This window comes from Sinohyriopsis cumingii, chromosome 13 (genome assembly GCF_028554795.1).
Source record: "Sinohyriopsis cumingii isolate HCF-2022 chromosome 13, ASM2855479v2, whole genome shotgun sequence".
Classification (NCBI taxonomy): Eukaryota; Metazoa; Mollusca; class Bivalvia; order Unionida; family Unionidae; genus Sinohyriopsis; species Sinohyriopsis cumingii.
The window spans coordinates 69,271,654-69,290,366 of NC_142973.1; the positions used below are offsets into that span (position 1 = coordinate 69,271,654).

Below are 18,713 nucleotides of genomic sequence, written 5' to 3' on the forward strand. Positions count from 1 at the left end.
ATCTGCTGGCATCATTTTTATTGTGAAAAGTTGATTTCTTGCTTATAGAAATATCTGTTGGCATCATTTTTATTATGAAAAGTTGATTTCATCCTTATAGAAATATCTGCTGGCATCATTTTTATTGTGAAAAGTTGATTTTTTGCTTATAGAAATATCTGTTGGCATCATTTTTATTATGAAAAGTTGATTTCATCCTTACAGAAATATCTGCTGGCATCATTTTTATTGTGAAAAGTTGATTTCTTGCTTATAGAAATATCTGTTGGCATCATTTTTATTATGAAAAGTTGATTTCATCCTTATAGAAATATCTGCTGGCATCATTTTTATTGTGAAAAGTTGATTTCTTGCTTATAGAAATATCTGTTGGCATCATTTTTATTATGAAAAGTTGATTTCATCCTTATAGAAATATCTGCTGGCATCATTTTTATTGTGAAAAGTTGATTTCTTGCTTATAGAAATATCTGTTGGCATCATTTTTATTATGAAAAGTTGATTTCATCCTTATAGAAATATCTGCTGGCATCATTTTTATTGTGAAAAGTTGATTTCTTGCTTATAGAAATATCTGTTGGCATCATTTTTATTATGAAAAGTTGATTTCATCCTTATAGAAATATCTGCTGGCATCATTTTTATTGTGAAAAGTTGATTTCTTGCTTATAGAAATATCTGTTGGCATCATTTTTATTATGAAAAGTTGATTTCATCCTTATAGAAATATCTGCTGGCATCATTTTTATTGTGAAAAGTTGATTTCTTGCTTATAGAAATATCTGTTGGCATCATTTTTATTATGAAAAGTTGATTTCATCCTTATAGAAATATCTGCTGGCATCATTTTTATTGTGAAAAGTTGATTTCTTGCTTATAGAAATATCTGTTGGCATCATTTTTATTATGAAAAGTTGATTTCATCCTTATAGAAATATCTGCTGGCATCATTTTTATTGTGAAAAGTTGATTGCATACTTATAGAAATGTCTGGTTTGACAATGTATTCATAAAGCTTCAGTCTTGAAAAACATTGCCTGACCAGATGAAAAATTGCACAGATTTTGATATTCCCTAATTTATTGATGTCTGACTTGTAAAAATGTATGATAGCTCACTGAAAGGGAATCTTTTCCCTCTTCAGAATGACACCTAAATTACAAAAAGTGTCCCAGTATATGCAGACACCATGAAACTGCAACATGTTGATAATATTTAAACATTTTAGTATCAAGCTTACATATGGTACCTGTGAAAAAGTATAATTTCTGTGCAGCATGTTCTAGACTGACAACAAGTAGGCAGACTACTTGTTGGTTATTTATAACTGATCCATGCCAAATGTTAACTGGTGTTGAACTTTGGCAATTATTAAGGGTAGAAAATGTACCCAGATTTAATTTCAAGGTGAGATTCTGCATCAATTCAGCTCAGTCATGAATACAAAGTACTGGAGTAATTTCTGGTGGAAATTCAATTGACAGCAATGTAATTTCTGTCATTTTTACGACCATCAAATTAACATTAGAGCAAAGAAGTTTCTAACTTTCCACCTCCTCTTTGAAGGGTGTTGCAGAATAGAAACCGAGTGGGTTTTGGAATAAATGAATAACACAAACACAATGTGTGAAATTTATGAAACTAATTAATAAAGAAAAATGTATGGTGTATAAATACAATGATTCTCTCACGCTCTCAACATATGATAGATCCAATCACTCTACACAAACATTCACATATTGAAAATAAACCAAAAATATGAATTCAATATGAATTACAGATTCAAGAAACCTCATGGACTGCAGATACGTTTCAAATAATATTATGCACTGTAAGAGAGATTCACGTAATCTCACATATGGACTACGATTAAGATTCAAATAATCTTAAGGTATTCAAATGTGTTTCAAATAATGTTATGCACTGTAAGTGAAATTCACATAATCTCCTGGAATACAACTAAGATTCAAAATAATCTCATGTAAGTAAAAATGTACCCAGTTGAAATAACAGTTGGAACACACATATGATTCCTGACACTTGTACAGTCGTACGATTCATAAACTGATGAACTGCACAGTTTCACCGAGTCCTTGGGTTGGCCCACACTTTTATCGGCCGCTCACACCCTTCACGGATCCACCACATGTACAGTCATATGTATACACACATACAGACAGCATACAGCACCCTTGAATTAGCTACGTCTACATTCGTGGCTCCACCACATGTACAGACATACATACATATATACATACATATGTATCGACAGCACGCAGCCCTAAATACTCTGGAAACTCCAGACAACTCTAAACAGCTCTAGTCAGCTCTAGTCAGCTTCAGTAAAACCAAACTGGTCATAATGGGTTCTGAAAATTCTCTAGATATATGATAATACATTAAACTCTAATTTCAACTTGTAATTCAAAGTTCACAACGTTTCAAATCTGCATTGTAATAAATACATCATTACATGATATGACATTACAAACTGAATAAGCTTCGCATATCAGATGAAATATAAATTTAACACTTATCCCTATGGCTGGAGAACACAATGGAGAGTGTACACTCCTTGACGAGATCCAAAACGACCAGTGTGTCGGTAAGAAATTGATCTTCCTTAAATCCATTGAACAGTGAGTAATAGTCAGGGTGAACTTTGATTTTGGGATATAGTTAGGTCAAATGAGAGACCTGAGAGCAACTATTTATAGTCTGGATTGATTGACCCCTAGTGTGTACCCTACCCCTAAACCACTGGGTGGATATCTACCAAACTTTTTACATAGGTTGCCCAGTTCATAGCTATCTGCAGAAAAGGTACATTGTGTAGTATTCTCTCCAGAGGGTCAGAAGTAAAATATACCAAAGCTGCATCTATATCGACATTTATTAATAATTGTTACAAAACTTAGAACATGCAGTCACACATGAGCACAAAATGTGTATTTCATAATTTTTATTTTAGGTTATAACCCCTGTATCAAGGACCAGAGGAGAGGTCTTTGGGGTCACATTGTGCTTGTTGGATATATAACAAACAAAATGTAGGAGTTGTTAAATGCACACCATCAGATAGCTTACTTTTTTCAGACATGTCAACCAGATTTGGCTTGTAAAAAGTCTTTGCCTAAAGTGAAATAGGTGAAAGTCTACTCCTTCATTTTGTACATTCAGCTCGTAGCAGTGGCAGCAAGGGACCAGAAAAGGGCACAAGAGTTTGCAGACAAGCATGGATTCTCCAAGGCTTATGGATCATATGAGGAAGTGGCCAGTGACCCTGATGTTGGTAATATTCAGAGATTTTTTTATACACTTTGGCCTTGTAACACACATCAAAGTCCATATTGAGAGTTGCCCCATGAAGTAGTCAGCGGAAATAAAATGAAAAAATTGACATCAGTACAGCCATCTGTCTATATATAGGTTTAAAAAAAAATTGTTTCCACAAAATAGCATTACTGTATTTACCATATATTTTGAGATACCATATTTCTTGGAAGACCATAAATTGATTTTTAAAGTAAGTTTTTGCATGCACTGTATGTCCTGCGATGCATCATTTAAAAAAAATATTTAGTCATAAGTTGTGGGACATCTTTTAAATCATTAAAAAATTCCATGTAGGAAAATGCACTCAGACTTAAATTTTATGTAGAAAATTTTTAAACTGTGTACTTGAAGTAAAAATTCCTTTAATCCACTGCAGCATCATCTCATCAACCCAAACCCTTTGCTGCACACACAATGTTTTTGAGCTGCCTCACGCCCTGAAAAGTTATCATTGGAGGCAACACATTTCCTGATGCAGAAATTACAAGGACTAAAGTTAGATTTTTTATCTGCATCAGTCATGCATATGTCAGCCAACTTTATATTTAAATAAAACATATTGGCACAATTAAAAGAATCCAAAGTTGGTTTCCAGGGTCATCTTATTTTGTAATAAAATAACCTTTGAATATGATATTCTGTCAGTAAGTTCAAACAATGAGTTATTGCTCACTACTAATGTTTATTCACCACCTGGGCTTCTATTTGTTTGCCATCTGTAATCATAATTGATACAAACAGGCATCAATATCTACAGCGTAAATAGTATACACAGCATTAGCTTGCTTTAATAGTACTTTTTGTAACCCATAGCATCAGAAAGTTTGTTATTTGTACTCACAGTGAATGTATTTTCAGATAATGATTTTTTTTGTTTGCAAGATTTTGTCATATAGTTAACCTGGATATAATAAATCTTGTTTATTATGAATGATACACCATGTCAGGTGCCTTCAAGCAATTGGTTGATATTGCTTTCTCTCCCCACCCCTCTTGTTTGCAGTTTTGTTGGATCCAGTTTTCAGTCTGATAAAATATTCAAACCTTTAAGCACAACCAAACATAATTTGTGTCTCTATATTTATGTCCATGAACAATGTGATGCGTGTTATCTGACATAAAAGATACACATTACAGTATGGATGGATGTACAGGTTACGTATACAGACTTGGTGTGTTATCTGACATAAAAGATACACAGTACAGTATGGATGGATGTACAGGTTACATATACAGACTTGGTGTGTTATCTGACATAAAAGATACACAGTACAGTATGGATGGATGTACAGGTTACATATAGACTTGGTGTGATATCTGACATAAATGATACACAGTACATTATGGATGGATGTACACGTTACATATACAGACTTGGTGTGTTATCTAACATAAAAGATACACTACAGTATGGATGGATGTACACGTTACATATACAGACTTGGTGGATATATTTTGGTCTATAAAATATAGCTCATGATTGAAAAAAAAGAGAAATAAATGAAAACAATACAAGGTTAGTTTGTATCATTTTATTATCAAATAAGCATTTTGTTCATCTATTTTATTGTAACATGAAGTGTGTGTGCAGGGAAGGGGAGAGGACAAATTGAACACCAATTTATTTCATTTCTTAAGTCTTGGGACATATGACATAGGTGAGAAAAAAAACTTTCAGCATAAGTTATGGGAAAGGAAAAAAAAATCATTCATTTTATTGTGTCCAAAGATAGACGGTAAATACAGTACTGGGAGTTGGATTTGAATGATATTTGGTGTGGTGTTTTATAATGATGAGATCTTGATACACGTTTATTTTTCTAGCTTTCATTTTTGTCTAGGGAAGAATAAAGATGTTATGTCCCCTGATTGCCATGTCCTCCTTTCTTTTCTACAGCTTAACTTAAATATCAGAAATATATTACCTGTTGCATTTGCATAGCTTACACTTTACTGGATGGAATTTACCCTCATCAGTATGAAGAGAGTTCATCATTCCATAGGGTGACTAAGCCAGAGGTTTATGACCTGGCATATGACCTGAAGGACTCATGCTTTTTTTCCGGACATCTCTGTGTTTTTTGGATGCTAATTATGCTCTTCAGAAAAATTGCTTCTGCTTTATGTCATTCAGCATGAATTATGCATTTTTAATATATGCATTGTGATAAAAAATTCCAAAATTTAAATTCTCATCTCTTGTCATTTATGCTGAGTTTAACTTCTCAACTCATCCTGGTAGTCTCCATGTGACCCCATCAGTCATGGTTCAGTGACCTACTCTGCCTCTTGGTAATCAAGCACAATAGATTACAACAGATGAAGGACCTGCAGAAGGGATCTCTTCTCCACCACAACCTGCAGATTCTCCACCTTGACACTTGGCTTGTCTCAAGTGATCAATCCACCAGGACTAGTTTTCAAGCAAGGTCACCAACTGTAATGTCCAGCTAAGAGGCAATTGACTTCTAGGGTTTATAATGCAGAGTGAAGAGTCTTCTGAAATTGTTGCAGTATGAAATGCATTGATCCTAGATGTCCTCTTTTAAGTCCAGTTATGGACTGTCTTCCTTTGGAGGAAAGAAAATGTTCTGTGTCACAGGTTATAGGACAGCCATGTCTCAAATTCTGTAGGAATTCTGTCATTTAGACAGGCTGTCTTCTTTCTGATTGCATCAGGTATTTTTTATTATTTATGCTTTTTTATTGAATATAATTTGTCAGGAGTTTACATGTTCCCCTCACCACATGACCAAGTGTGAGGGACATTACCTGAAAGTTATTTTCATCCTGATCATTACATATATTCCCTTCATTTCACTCAAAACATACATGTACACACATAGCACTCACAAATAATTTACTCAAAGAACTGCTTGCTACGAAAATTCAAGGTGTTTTAAATTGCCTGTTTGTTTGATGTGAAATTAAAGAACGTGTAAGAATTCATGTACCAAAAGTTGACAGAAGGGTTCACTTTTTCTTAAACTCCTCCCTTTTATTATTCACTTTGGTGACATCTTCTTCATGTATGATAAAACACAGTTTTTATTAATAGGTGAGATTTGGATTTTTTGTGAACAATATGATCTGGATATAACTTATTTTGCAGTAAAATTCACAAGTAAATAATATCATCAGATTTGTTATTTCCTTTAAAGACATCTTTTCGTTTAAGTTTTTAATTTGGATCATAAGTTTTTATCCATTTTCAAATTTCCAGAAGTGTTCAGTAACTGAACAGTTACAGAATAAATGCTCAATCTGTTTCCTTCTTACAGTAGGTGTATTTATCATTATTACTTAAATTAATCTTTTTCAAATCCTGGTTTGTGGCAGTATGTCTATGTTGAAATTGAATAAGGCCAAACAGTTTTGCATCTTTTATGTAGAGTTTGGCCAAAGCAAAAGAATTGACAATTCATTTGCACCAAAAACACTTGTAATTTTCTTTTTCTACTTCACTGTTTATTTGAGATAAGAGCAGAGTACTGTACAAAGTTATTAGTTTTTGTTGTTTGTTTTATTTCGTCAAAACTAAGACCATTCTGGTGGCCTAATTGGTTAGAGCATCCACCTCAGATGCGGGAGGTCGCAGGTTCGAACTCAGGTCCATTAATACCAAAGACTTTTAAAAATGGTACATACAGCTGTCTCGCTTGGCGCCCAGCATTAAGAGGTTATTGTTAGGACTGGTTGGCCTGGTGTCAGGATAATGTGACTGGCTGGGACATCATGCTACATGCTTGCGGCATGATGCCCCAGCGCTAGACATCACTATAAACTGCAAAACTGCAGACATCATTGCGATAGGACTGAACATTTTTTAAGGGTATGTTCAAAATCCAAATTATACACACATACACATTTCATAAAACTTATCAGAGATCTATGTGCATCAAAAAGATGGTTAATTAATATAATACTGTTCTCCACCTTGTGTATGATTTAAAATTATCTTTAGTTGCTAAATTAAAGAATATCTTGGGACAAGCATTCCTGAATAGTTGATGGTTTATTATTACATTGTGATAAAACATAATTAACGTAAATCCAAAAGATATTTTTAGTTCATTTTGAGATTTATTTCAAGTTTGCTTTATTAATTTTAATAACAGTATACCTCCAAATTTTCCAAATATTTGTTCAGAAACCAGTTATTTTTTCTTATAAACCATCTTTGTTTATTAAAAGGCACCTAATCCAGGTAAGTTTATATGACACATGAATGAGTGCAGGTTAGTCATATTTAATTCCCCTTCCTTAAAGGAAGCTATGAGAGTGTCTCTTTTTACCCTCTCATTTTTTTCAACCCAATGAACCTGAAAAATAATGTATTCATTTCATTTTCTGTATGGGTGGAGGACTTGATAGATTGATTTCAGATGGGTGTTATATACATATATATGCATGCCCCTCATATCACGGAATGGTATAAATCCTTTTATTTCTTAAATACATGTACTCGGGGGTTTCATTTTTTTGGGTGTACAATGATACCCGAGGGTGATTTATACATACCGTATTTTCCGGCGTATAAGTCGATACTTTTTGACTTGAAAGTTCGGTCTTCGTCTTATACTCCGAATCGACTTATATATGGATTGTGTCATTGAAATTGCATCGACTTATATATGGATTACAGTATCCGGTATGCTTTTGACATTGCTCTATAATCGGCATAATCGAAAACAGGTCACATAGAAGTACAAATTCATGTTAAATTACTATGTCAATAAATTGTCATAAACTAATATGACTGCGTTTATATTTGTAAGTTTTGTCATTATTTATTTTGCATTCTGCGTGTTTTCTCTTATTTCTCAAACATAAAATAAAAGAAAACAATTTACCGTACCGGTAAAAACTTCACCGGGCCGCATAGCACACTTACGGTCTATACTCTATAGTGTACTGTACTAATTCAAAGCATATTGTTTGTTCCTAAAAAAAAGATATGAAATAACTGGTCCATTAATATTTGATTTTCCAGTATAATGTTGGACACACGTGAGCAATTACTGGCATAGCTTTTTGATTGATCCAATTGATCCTACAAAGGGATGTAATCCATATTAACTCGAGCGTTCTATGATTATTTATAAAATAATGTAGATCATGCATTCTACTGAATCCCCCAAATCATATGTTTCTAATTGTATTTGACAAAGTTTCTCAAATAAATTCGGTTTAAACTACACTAAAATCAGATATATAGATGGACTACCAGTACTCATAGATCATCAGTGATCCATGATTTTTAGTTTTGCAATTCAGTTTAAAGCAAATTATAATGTCAACACTTCACCTATATTCATTCTTAACCAGCTGACGATTCGGTGTCTCTCTTTAATTATACTGGTTGTTGATAAATTGGTCTTTGGTTTCCAACAACAATCAAAGCCAGTTGCCGCAATTGTTTAGACCTTGATATTTGCTTTAGCTACCGATACTAGTTACCATATTGCCGGTACCCCATTGTTCTTTATCATTAATCCGCATCAATTACGCTACCCGTTTTTAATATCAATGGGATTAAGTACAACAGGAAATGATGCCCACTCCCTTCTCTAGATGTAAATAATGAATTTAGCCATGGGCATTGTTTTCATTGCTATAGTACAGGCACATTTTAATGAGTTCGGTATATTTTGATCAATCTTTTCAGTCATAATCATTCATATAAGTATCCCCGTACAAAGCATACAACTTATCTCACAATGCCTCCCGTCAAATCATGCAAGTCTTACACAGCGGCTTTTAAGCTGGAACTTGTAAAGTTCTCATCTGTTGAATCTTGCACTCAAGACTGGTTTCAACTGGAAGGAATAATCATAGCATGCACAGCCACGTGGCTCTTGTTGCAATGGATATCATAATTAAAACAAATATGGTTTAAACTAAACTAAAATCAGATATATTGTGAGCGCGTGCATGCTTGTGTGTGTGCGCACGAGAGAGAGAGAGAGTGAGAGATGAAAAAAATTGTCCGTGTACAAGATCGTTCTTTTATTCAGGGCGGTTTTTATTTGTAGCTTTTGCAAAGAGAAAAAAGACGGTATTTTGAGTTGCCTGACGATTGTGATAATCCTCATGTATTACGAGCCTACTATATTCCATTATCAATAAACACCTCTAAATCAACAATTCATTCTTGTTTTAATTACGATGTACATTGTCACAACAACCACATGGCTATGCAGTGTTATTTACACGGTAATTAAACATGCTTAGCGCTTTGGCTATAATTGAAACCAGATTGAGGGCAAGAATCGACAGAATAGGTCAAATCAGTGAGGCTGCCAGTAGGGAAATGAGGCTTTTTTTAGGGAAATGAAAATCTGTCAACATTTTATTGAAGTCATTGTCCATACAAAATTTGTTATAAGGACAAGAGATCATACCCATTACTTTGTATTCGAACTCGCCGATAAAGATAATAGTGGGGTATATCATTGAATAGATTAGTAATAAAATATTAATTATATCCAAGTCCAAACAGAACAAACACTTAAAAAATAGTATATGTGTATATATATATATATATACGAATCGATTTAACGGAGTCCGTGACTTTCAAACTTACGATAGAAAATGACAAGTTTGTATAAGTTACGTTTGTAACTACAGGTAATAAAATGAACTACAACATGGATGTGCTTTCAATTATAATAAAACAAGCATGGACTGTTTATTCAGCTGTGTCAATTGATAACAAAATATAGCAGTTCAGAAGTAAAATCACAAGCATGTTAGCATCGGTAATGCAATTTCACGATTGCCGGTAATATGGAATATCATACAATGATACCATTAATATTCATGCAACCGGAAGTTACTAGTATAAAATACAAAGCCAAGTTATTGACCTGGCCTCGTCTTATACTCTGAATTGACTTATATATGGACGAAGGATGGAAAATTTACAAAATTGGTCAATTCGACTTATACTCCGCATTGACTTGTAGGCCGGAAAATACGGTATTCTACAAAGATTTCGAAATAGTGAGTTCGGTTTCTCATATGCTGCACGCATGAATTGCTTTCAATGGGAAGAACCAGATACTTCCAGCGCACAGACGATGTATTGCAGCATCGTCTGTGTATAAATGCATCACTGTAAGACTAAATCTTCACGTTTTGGAACATCTTGTCAGTGAGCGGTCTACTTTAAGGACTTGCACATCTTCATCTGTAGAGGTATGTGAGTTATTAAGTTCTTGTGTATAAGTTATAACTATTGTACTACCATGTTTATTTGTGTATAGTTTCTATGTAGCTTTGGTTTACATAGTATCATGCAAATATTTTCTCTTTGTTTGTAACTTAGCAAGAGATTTATATTAACAATACTTAAAGTTGCATTTTTAAGAAATGTTTTGTACCGTAGGATTCATGTTGATCACCGTCAGGTTTACTTCTGAACTTGTGTACTGTTTTGTAATTAATGTGCTGATAATGTAATCTGTGTAGCTTACCGTATATAATGTCATTACGTTTTATTGTATATGCCCATGTCATGCATCGCACACGGTGTTAGATGTATTTTCAGCTGATTGGAGTGATCAGAATCACAGCTGTATAGCTGACCAGAGTTATCGGAGTGATTGGAGTCGACATGGTATCAGCTGCAGAGCTAACCATAGAAGCTGAACCATATCAGCCATAGAGCTGAGTAAGCAGTGTTGCTGTTCAAGTAGCAGGTGATCGGGCTTTGGTGACCAAGATTGGTGTGCTCTGATTGCCTGATTGACCAACTTGGAATACTGACTGCTTGATTGACCAGTGTGACTGGTAGCCAAGTGTGCTGGTGATGGAGTATGTAACTCCACACATGTTATCTTTTAGTCGTGGGCTAATCTTTGGGGTTTATAATACCCAGTGTGTTTTTGGGACTGTAAAGATATTTTGTACATCTGTCCCTTTGTTTTCATCATTTTCACTATTTAAGTGACTACATTTTTACTATTTGAGTAAAACACATCATTCTTTTGTTGTGAAATCACTGTGAATCATTCACTGCTTGTCCTTGTACTGTGCTAGGTCATTTATTTGTATTTTCATTATTTAGTTTGTGTGAATTATGTTAATTGATTCAATATTTGGATATTATACGCACATATTAATCATAATTCTTTTCTCATTAAAATTGTATTTGTATCACCAGCAAAAGTATTCTGTTGTAAATCCGAAATCCCACCGGGTTATCTTGTTACATCTGACACCACCACAACGACCTGGCAATCATGACATGTGTTTTAAAATTGATCCTGATATATGACAGGGCTATTTCATGGAAGGAAACTTTGTTCTTTTTGTTCTTTATCCCTGTCTCATGAAAGAATAAAGAAAACCTCTTCAGGCCTTGATGATTTAAATGCAGAATCATTTCAGTTAGCTTTGCTTATGATTTCAGAGGTTGTGTACATAGCAACTCTTCATAACTCCCATGCTGAGTTGTCATTAATGATGTTAAATGCTGGAAAGCATGTAGTCTGTGAAAAACCAATGGCCATCAATTCCAAGCAGCAGCAACAGGTGTTCAGTCTGGCCCAAGAAAAGAAACTCTTCTTCATGGAGGTAGGTTTTATTTATAGATTGTATGTAAATCATGATATTTGACATTTTCAAATTTTATGTTTTAGGAAAAGTTACTGTTTTATACTATATCATCTGCTTTTTCTGTTAGTAACATTTTGCCTACTGTCATCAAATGTCTAAAAGTGTTTGTACTCATTACAATGATGGGAAATAAAGTATTGCAAAAACTATTGAAAATTGAGGAGCTTGTGCAGGTTTACTCTGCAGCTAATAGTTGTTATGATATTTGTACATATATATTTGTTTATTATATATTATATTTATGACATACATTTAAGTCTTCATTGGCAGAATTGTTATGTGCTACGTTTTTGGAGTTCTATATTTGAGGTGAATGTTATCGTGTATTTTGTGTTGAATTTTTCTATTACATTTTCATTTTCTGTTGTATAATTTTTGGGAGCCGGTTGAGATGAAGGTATGAAACATGGTATAATTATGTACCATTACTAAAAGGTATGTGGCATACCACATTGGGAGTCATCTCTTCAAGGTCAAGGTCACAGGTCAGTGCTCTCTAACTGAGCAGTTGAACAGCTTTTAGAGAAATGGATGGAGCTTGTCACTATTGCATCCTCAAGGTCATTTTGTTTCCATACAGAAATTTTATTTGTCCAAAATCTGCAGTTACAAAACTTTGTGCACATTGGGTAAGGAAGCCTGTAATTAGGGAATTGAAGAACCCATTTTGATTTTAAGATTAAAAATTGAGAAGTCAAGTTCACATTATCTGCTAGAAGAAAATGTTTTCTGACTCGTTCTATACTGTCTACCACATACAGTCACCAAACTTTATGGATGGTTTGAACTTGGGGATAGGGAAGAACATTATCAATTTCAAGCTCAAAATTTCAGAGGACAAGGTCATTGTAAATGACAGAAGAAAATGGTTTCCACACAGTAACTTGAGGTTTCCATAATCTAATGCTGCCAAACATTGAGGATTGCTTTGTACTAGGGTAAGGAAGAATACTGTTGATCATGGATTCAAGGACTAAGGTCACTGCCTTGGAGAGAATACAGTAGTTTCTGCACAGTAACGTTAATTCTATGTCACATACTTCAGCCAGATTTTGTGGATGGCTTGCACTTGGGATATGGAAGAAGCCTATTGATTTTGGAATCAAAAATGGACACCATGACTGAAAGAGGAAAAATGGTTTCTAGGACAAAAAGTTCAGTTATACATATATGTATTTAATGTAAATGTTATATATACAAATAAGTGTTTTCTGCCAAGCTTATTTGGCAATATCAGTTCAGAACATCTACAGTGTGGGTGTCAGCTCTCAGCCATTCAGAGATGGGAGAGGGGGTGAGAAGCCAGATAGCGTTGGTCAGTTTCAAGTGACCAGTGTTGATAGTAGACAGGCTTTAGTTGCATATTCTCCACTGCCCCAACCACTGCCATCTGTTCTGTTACATTTGACTCACCCAGTGCCTTCGTGTCTTCTTACTAATATTCCATTAGAATACTAATTTCACTATCTCTGGCACTCATACCCCTCATCTTTTCCAAGTGGTATTTGACTGTTGCATTATGGGGCACTCTGTCCCCAATCTACTCAACTTACAGACATAACAAGTTATGGCAGTTCTGCCTCAATATAACAGCAGTTCTGCCTTAACACTTTTTTTCAGTCATATCTGCCTTGACAGATATATCATTCAGTCATACTGGCAAGTCCATCTCAAACGTCTGCAATTCTGCCTTGACAAATATGTCATTCAGTCATACTGGCAAGTCTGTCTCAAACATCTGCAATTCTGCCTTGACAGATTTGTCATTCAGTCATACTGGCAAGTCCGCCTCATACATCTGCAATTCTGCCTTGACAAATTTGTCATTCAGTCATACTGGCAAGTCCGCCTCATACATCTGCAATTCTGCCTTGACAAATATGTCATTCAGTCATACTGGCAAGTCTGTCTCAAACATCTGCAATTCTGCCTTGACAAATTTGTCATTCAGTCATACTGGCAAGTCCGCCTCATACATCTGCAATTCTGCCTTGACAAATATGTCATTCAGTCATACCGGCAAGTCTGTCTCAAACATCTGCAATTCTGCCTTGACAGATTTGTCATTCAGTCATACTGGCAAGTCCGCCTCATACATCTGCAATTCTGCCTTGACAAATTTGTCATTCAGTCATACTGGCAAGTCCGCCTCATACATCTGCAATTCTGCCTTGACAAATATGTCATTCAGTCATACTGGCAAGTCTGTCTCAAACATCTGCAATTCTGCCTTGACAGATTTGTCATTCAGTCATACTGGCAAGTCCGCCTCATACATCTGCAATTCTGCCTTGACAAATTTGTCATTCAGTCATACTGGCAAGTCCGCCTCATACATCTGCAATTCTGCCTTGACAAATATGTCATTCAGTCATACTGGCAAGTCTGTCTCAAACATCTGCAATTCTGCCTTGACAAATTTGTCATTCAGTCATACTGGCAAGTCCACCTCATACATCTGCAATTCTGCCTTGACAAATATGTCATTCAGTCATACTGGCAAGTCCGCCTCAAACATCTGCAATTCTGCCTTGACAAATATGTCATTCAGTCATACTGGCAAGTCCGCCTCAAACATCTGCAATTCTGCCTTGACAAATATGTCATTCAGTCATACTGGCAAGTCCGCCTCATACATCTGCAATTCTGCCTTGACAAATATGTCATTCAGTCATACCGGCAAGTTCGCCTCATACATCTGCAATTCTGCCTTGACAAATATGTCATTCAGTCATACCGGCAAGTCCGCCTCATACATCTGCAATTCTGCCTTGACAAATATGTCATCCAGTCATACTGGCAAGTCCGCCTCATACATCTGCAATTCTGCCTTGACAAATATGTCATTCAGTCATACTGGCAAATCTGTCTCAAACATCTGCAATTCTGCCTTGACAGATTTGTCATTCAGTCATACTGGCAAGTCCGCCTCATACATCTGCAATTCTGCCTTGACAAATTTGTCATTCAGTCATACTGGCAAGTCCGCCTCATACATCTGCAATTCTGCCTTGACAAATATGTCATCCAGTCATACTGGCAAGTCTGTCTCAAACATCTGCAATTCTGCCTTGACAAATATGTCATTCAGTCATACTGGCAAGTCCGCCTCATACATCTGCAATTCTGCCTTGACAAATATGTCAATCAGTCATACTGGCAAGTCCGCCTCATACATCTGCAATTCTGCCTTGACAAATATGTCATTCAGTCATACTGGCAAGTCTGCTTCATACATCTGCAATTCTGCCTTGACAGATATGTCATTCAGTCATACTGGCAAGTCCGCCTCATACATCTGCAATTCTGCCTTGACAAATATGTCATTCAATCATACTGGCAAGTCCGCCTCAAACATCTGCAAGTCTCTCTTGACAAATATGTCATTCAGTCATACTCATAATTTTGCCTCATACATAATGCATATCAGTTATCTGGCCTTGACATTTCTATCTGTCAGACATACTGGCAATTCTGCCCCATAGATACTGCATGCTTCTATAACAGCTCACTGCAAGTAACCCTCATGCATTATAGGGTGGGACCCAAGGTCACCATGACTGAAAGAAGCAAAATGGTGCTGTTCATGGTACTCTTCTGTCAGATGTCAAAAGTGACTTTTCTGAATCATTTGTTACATGGTATATACCATTTGTTACATGGTATATAAATTTATTGCATCTCATCTATATATATCTATATGTATGTGTTACATGTCATCTATCTTGTTTCATGGTATATATGGTATATATCATTTTTTTACATAGTATATACCATTGGTTACATGTTATATATCTTGTCACATGGTATGTATCTAGTTACATGGTATATATAATTTGTTACATGTTATATATCTTGTTACATGATACGTATCTAGTTACATGGTATATATAATTTGTTACATGTTATATATCTTGTTACATGGTATGTATCTAGTTACATGGTATATATAATTTGTTACATGTTATATATCTTCATACATGGTATATATCTTCATATAATAATGATTGATTTCAGCCAGTTATACAATTACTGGACCAAGACTTGATGGATTTCAGCCAGTTGCTTGGTAATGTAAATGATATTTATACAGAATAAGCATTTTCTACTAAGCTTATTATGCAACGTCAGTTCAGCAGATCGCCCACAGTGTTGGGAGTGGGGGTGAGAGTTGAGAAGCTAAGTAGTATTGGTTAGTTTCGGGTGACCATTTTAGAGAGTAGGCAGGCTTCAGCTGCATATCCTTCACCACCCCAACTACTGCCTCTGACAGTTCTATTGTGTTTGGCTCACCCTGTCTTCTTATTAACATTCCATTAGTTAGATAGCTTGTCCTCTTCATCCTGTCTGGGACATAAGGCTGTAACAGTCTTCTGCATCTTGGTCAGTCTTGAGCAATGGCTTGTGCTTCACCCATAAATGCCAACCATTACGCTTTTGGCATAATCATTATGCTTTTTTGTCTGACCAAAATTACACCTTACGAGTAACTGTATTTGGATTATGTATTTTTGGTATATCCCCTCCAAAAAAATTAATAATTTGTTTTCTCATTTTTAGTATCCATTAATTCCACAGATCGTATTCTAGAACAGACAGCTTCTATGTAATGAAGACACTTTCCTAACAGTAATATGTTCTGTTTATAGCAGTTGCCCTGTTTCCAAGAAACATGCTCGTTTCTACTTTCAACTTTTGACCTCGATTTCTATTTATAACAGCTGTATGGCTTAGTTAGGAGAGAACAAACTGGTTCCCTAACTTTTAGACATTGCTCGCAGATCCTTTGTTCTAATTCATTTCTGCTACAGAACCAATCTGTAGGTATTTGGCGCTAAAAGTCAAGTCATATTTATTCTAGTTGATGCATGTGTTAGAGCAAAAATGTTTTTCAAATAATTTCACAGATGGATTAGGAAAAGACAAAAAACCGATTCAGAGATGAATACATGAATTACACAATACAGTGTTCCATTCTAGGGCAGCTTCATGCCCCTTGCAGGCTGCGTGGAAAGGATTTTAATATTGGTCATGGAGGTAAAACAAAGAAACCTTGAATTAGCTCATTTTACTAACTCCAATACTAAGGTAATTTCTTATTAAGCAGAACTAAATTGTGGACACAAATTTTATAAATGCAGAGGTGTTATGTACCGAGTTCTTAATAGAACACGGACTACCCCTAGCAGTAGAAGACTACATTGGTCCTTTGTTCAAACAGATGTTTCCTGATTCCCAAATTGCAGAAAATATGCATGTGCAAGAACAAAAACATCTAATATTGTTAGGTGTTTAGTAGAAGATACTTCACTTAAAATTGCAGAAGCCATGAAAATTGGGCCGTTTGGTAATGCAACAGACAGGAGTAGTGATTATGACAAAAAGTTATACCCAGTCTGGTAAGAGACTTTGACAACAAAAAGGGCAAAGTCAGAGTGCTCTTATTTTATTTCCAGAATTAACAGTAGATATCACTGGAGAAAACATTTTTTTTTTTTTTGTTGCTTGATGATGCTTTGAATAAACATAAGTTGGCAGAACTGAATGGGGGTTTTCAGCTGACACTGCATCAGTGATGACTGGAATTCATAAAGGAGTTGCATTCTGTATTTTGAAAAATGTCTCCATCATTGTACATATCAGCTTGTCTCTGTCATTTGATGCACCATGTTGCAGGAAAAGCTGCTGATAAATTAGAAGAACTGAAGTATCAAGTTGGCACTCCACTCTACCTGACAATGTACTTCTTGCAGACAGAGTTGATTTTTTTCCATCTTATTTTCCAGCTAAAAGCCCCAATAACTGTAATATATAAATTTCTTCTTCTTTGTCAGGTTATGAAAGGAATATTGGTTCTTGACATTCTAATGCTGACTGTGAGAGATTGTTCAGTATTGTTAACAAAAAATAAAACTGAATTCAGATCCAGGCTTTGTAACCCAGCACTTAGTGCTCTACTGGTGTGCAAAACATTCATAGTCTCAGCTGGTACAAAGTGTTTTGAAATGCAATATGAGAGTCTGTTGCTTTTAAAAGCTCAAAGTGTTATATATGAAAACTTGAAGCCGTAATTAATATTAAAAGTCCAGACGGATAAATAAATTATTTTGTAAATATGCTTTTTGAATTTTGTATCATGTTATATGTGGATTACTCTTTTTCTGCTCAGATTACTCTTTTTGTCCACTTGGATTACACTTTTTCCTCACCAGGGGTTGGCATGTATGCTCACCCAAGGAAAATCCCATCTCTTCCAGTTTGGTAATCACTGTCCTTTGCCAGGTCCACATTTACACTTGGGGTCCATCTGAGGGATACCTTGGGTATCCATTCCTGTGGCATCCTCAATACACGTCTGAGCCATTTGATCCTGCACATCTTGAACTCCAGGGAAATGTTGTTACATTCCGTCTATTCATATAGATTCACATTGGAGATGTGGTTTGGCCAATTGATATTACAGTTTTTATGGAGGCAACTAGAGATGGGAGAGGGGGTGAGAGTTGAGAAGCCAGATAGTGTTGGTCAGTTTCAAGTGACCGTTGTAGAAGGTAGACATGCTTGATCTGCTTATCCTCCACCGCCTGTAATTCTTTTACAGTTACATCTGCGCCTTCATGTCTTCTTAAAAATATTCCATTAGCATTACAATTTCACTATCTTTGGAGGTGGCACCCAGATCCATCATACTAACAGGCTAACTGAATAGTTAGGAATTTCTGTACATTTCTTACTGACTTATCAAAACAGTGAAA

General features: G+C 35.4%; 1 protein-coding gene across 3 annotated transcripts in view; it reads left to right on the plus strand.

Moving 5' to 3' along the window:
* LOC149785788 (trans-1,2-dihydrobenzene-1,2-diol dehydrogenase-like) overlaps positions 1 to 18,713 on the plus strand; it is a 46,413-nt gene that overhangs the window by 5,691 nt on the left and 22,009 nt on the right. For all 3 annotated transcript variants that reach the window (XM_089979710.1, XM_089979708.1, XM_089979711.1), the window contains exons 3-4: positions 3,181 to 3,292; positions 11,753 to 11,916. In XM_089979710.1, the coding sequence (XP_089835836.1) occupies positions 3,181 to 3,292; positions 11,753 to 11,916 (276 nt within the window). The remainder of the gene's footprint in view (positions 1 to 3,180; positions 3,293 to 11,752; positions 11,917 to 18,713) is intronic.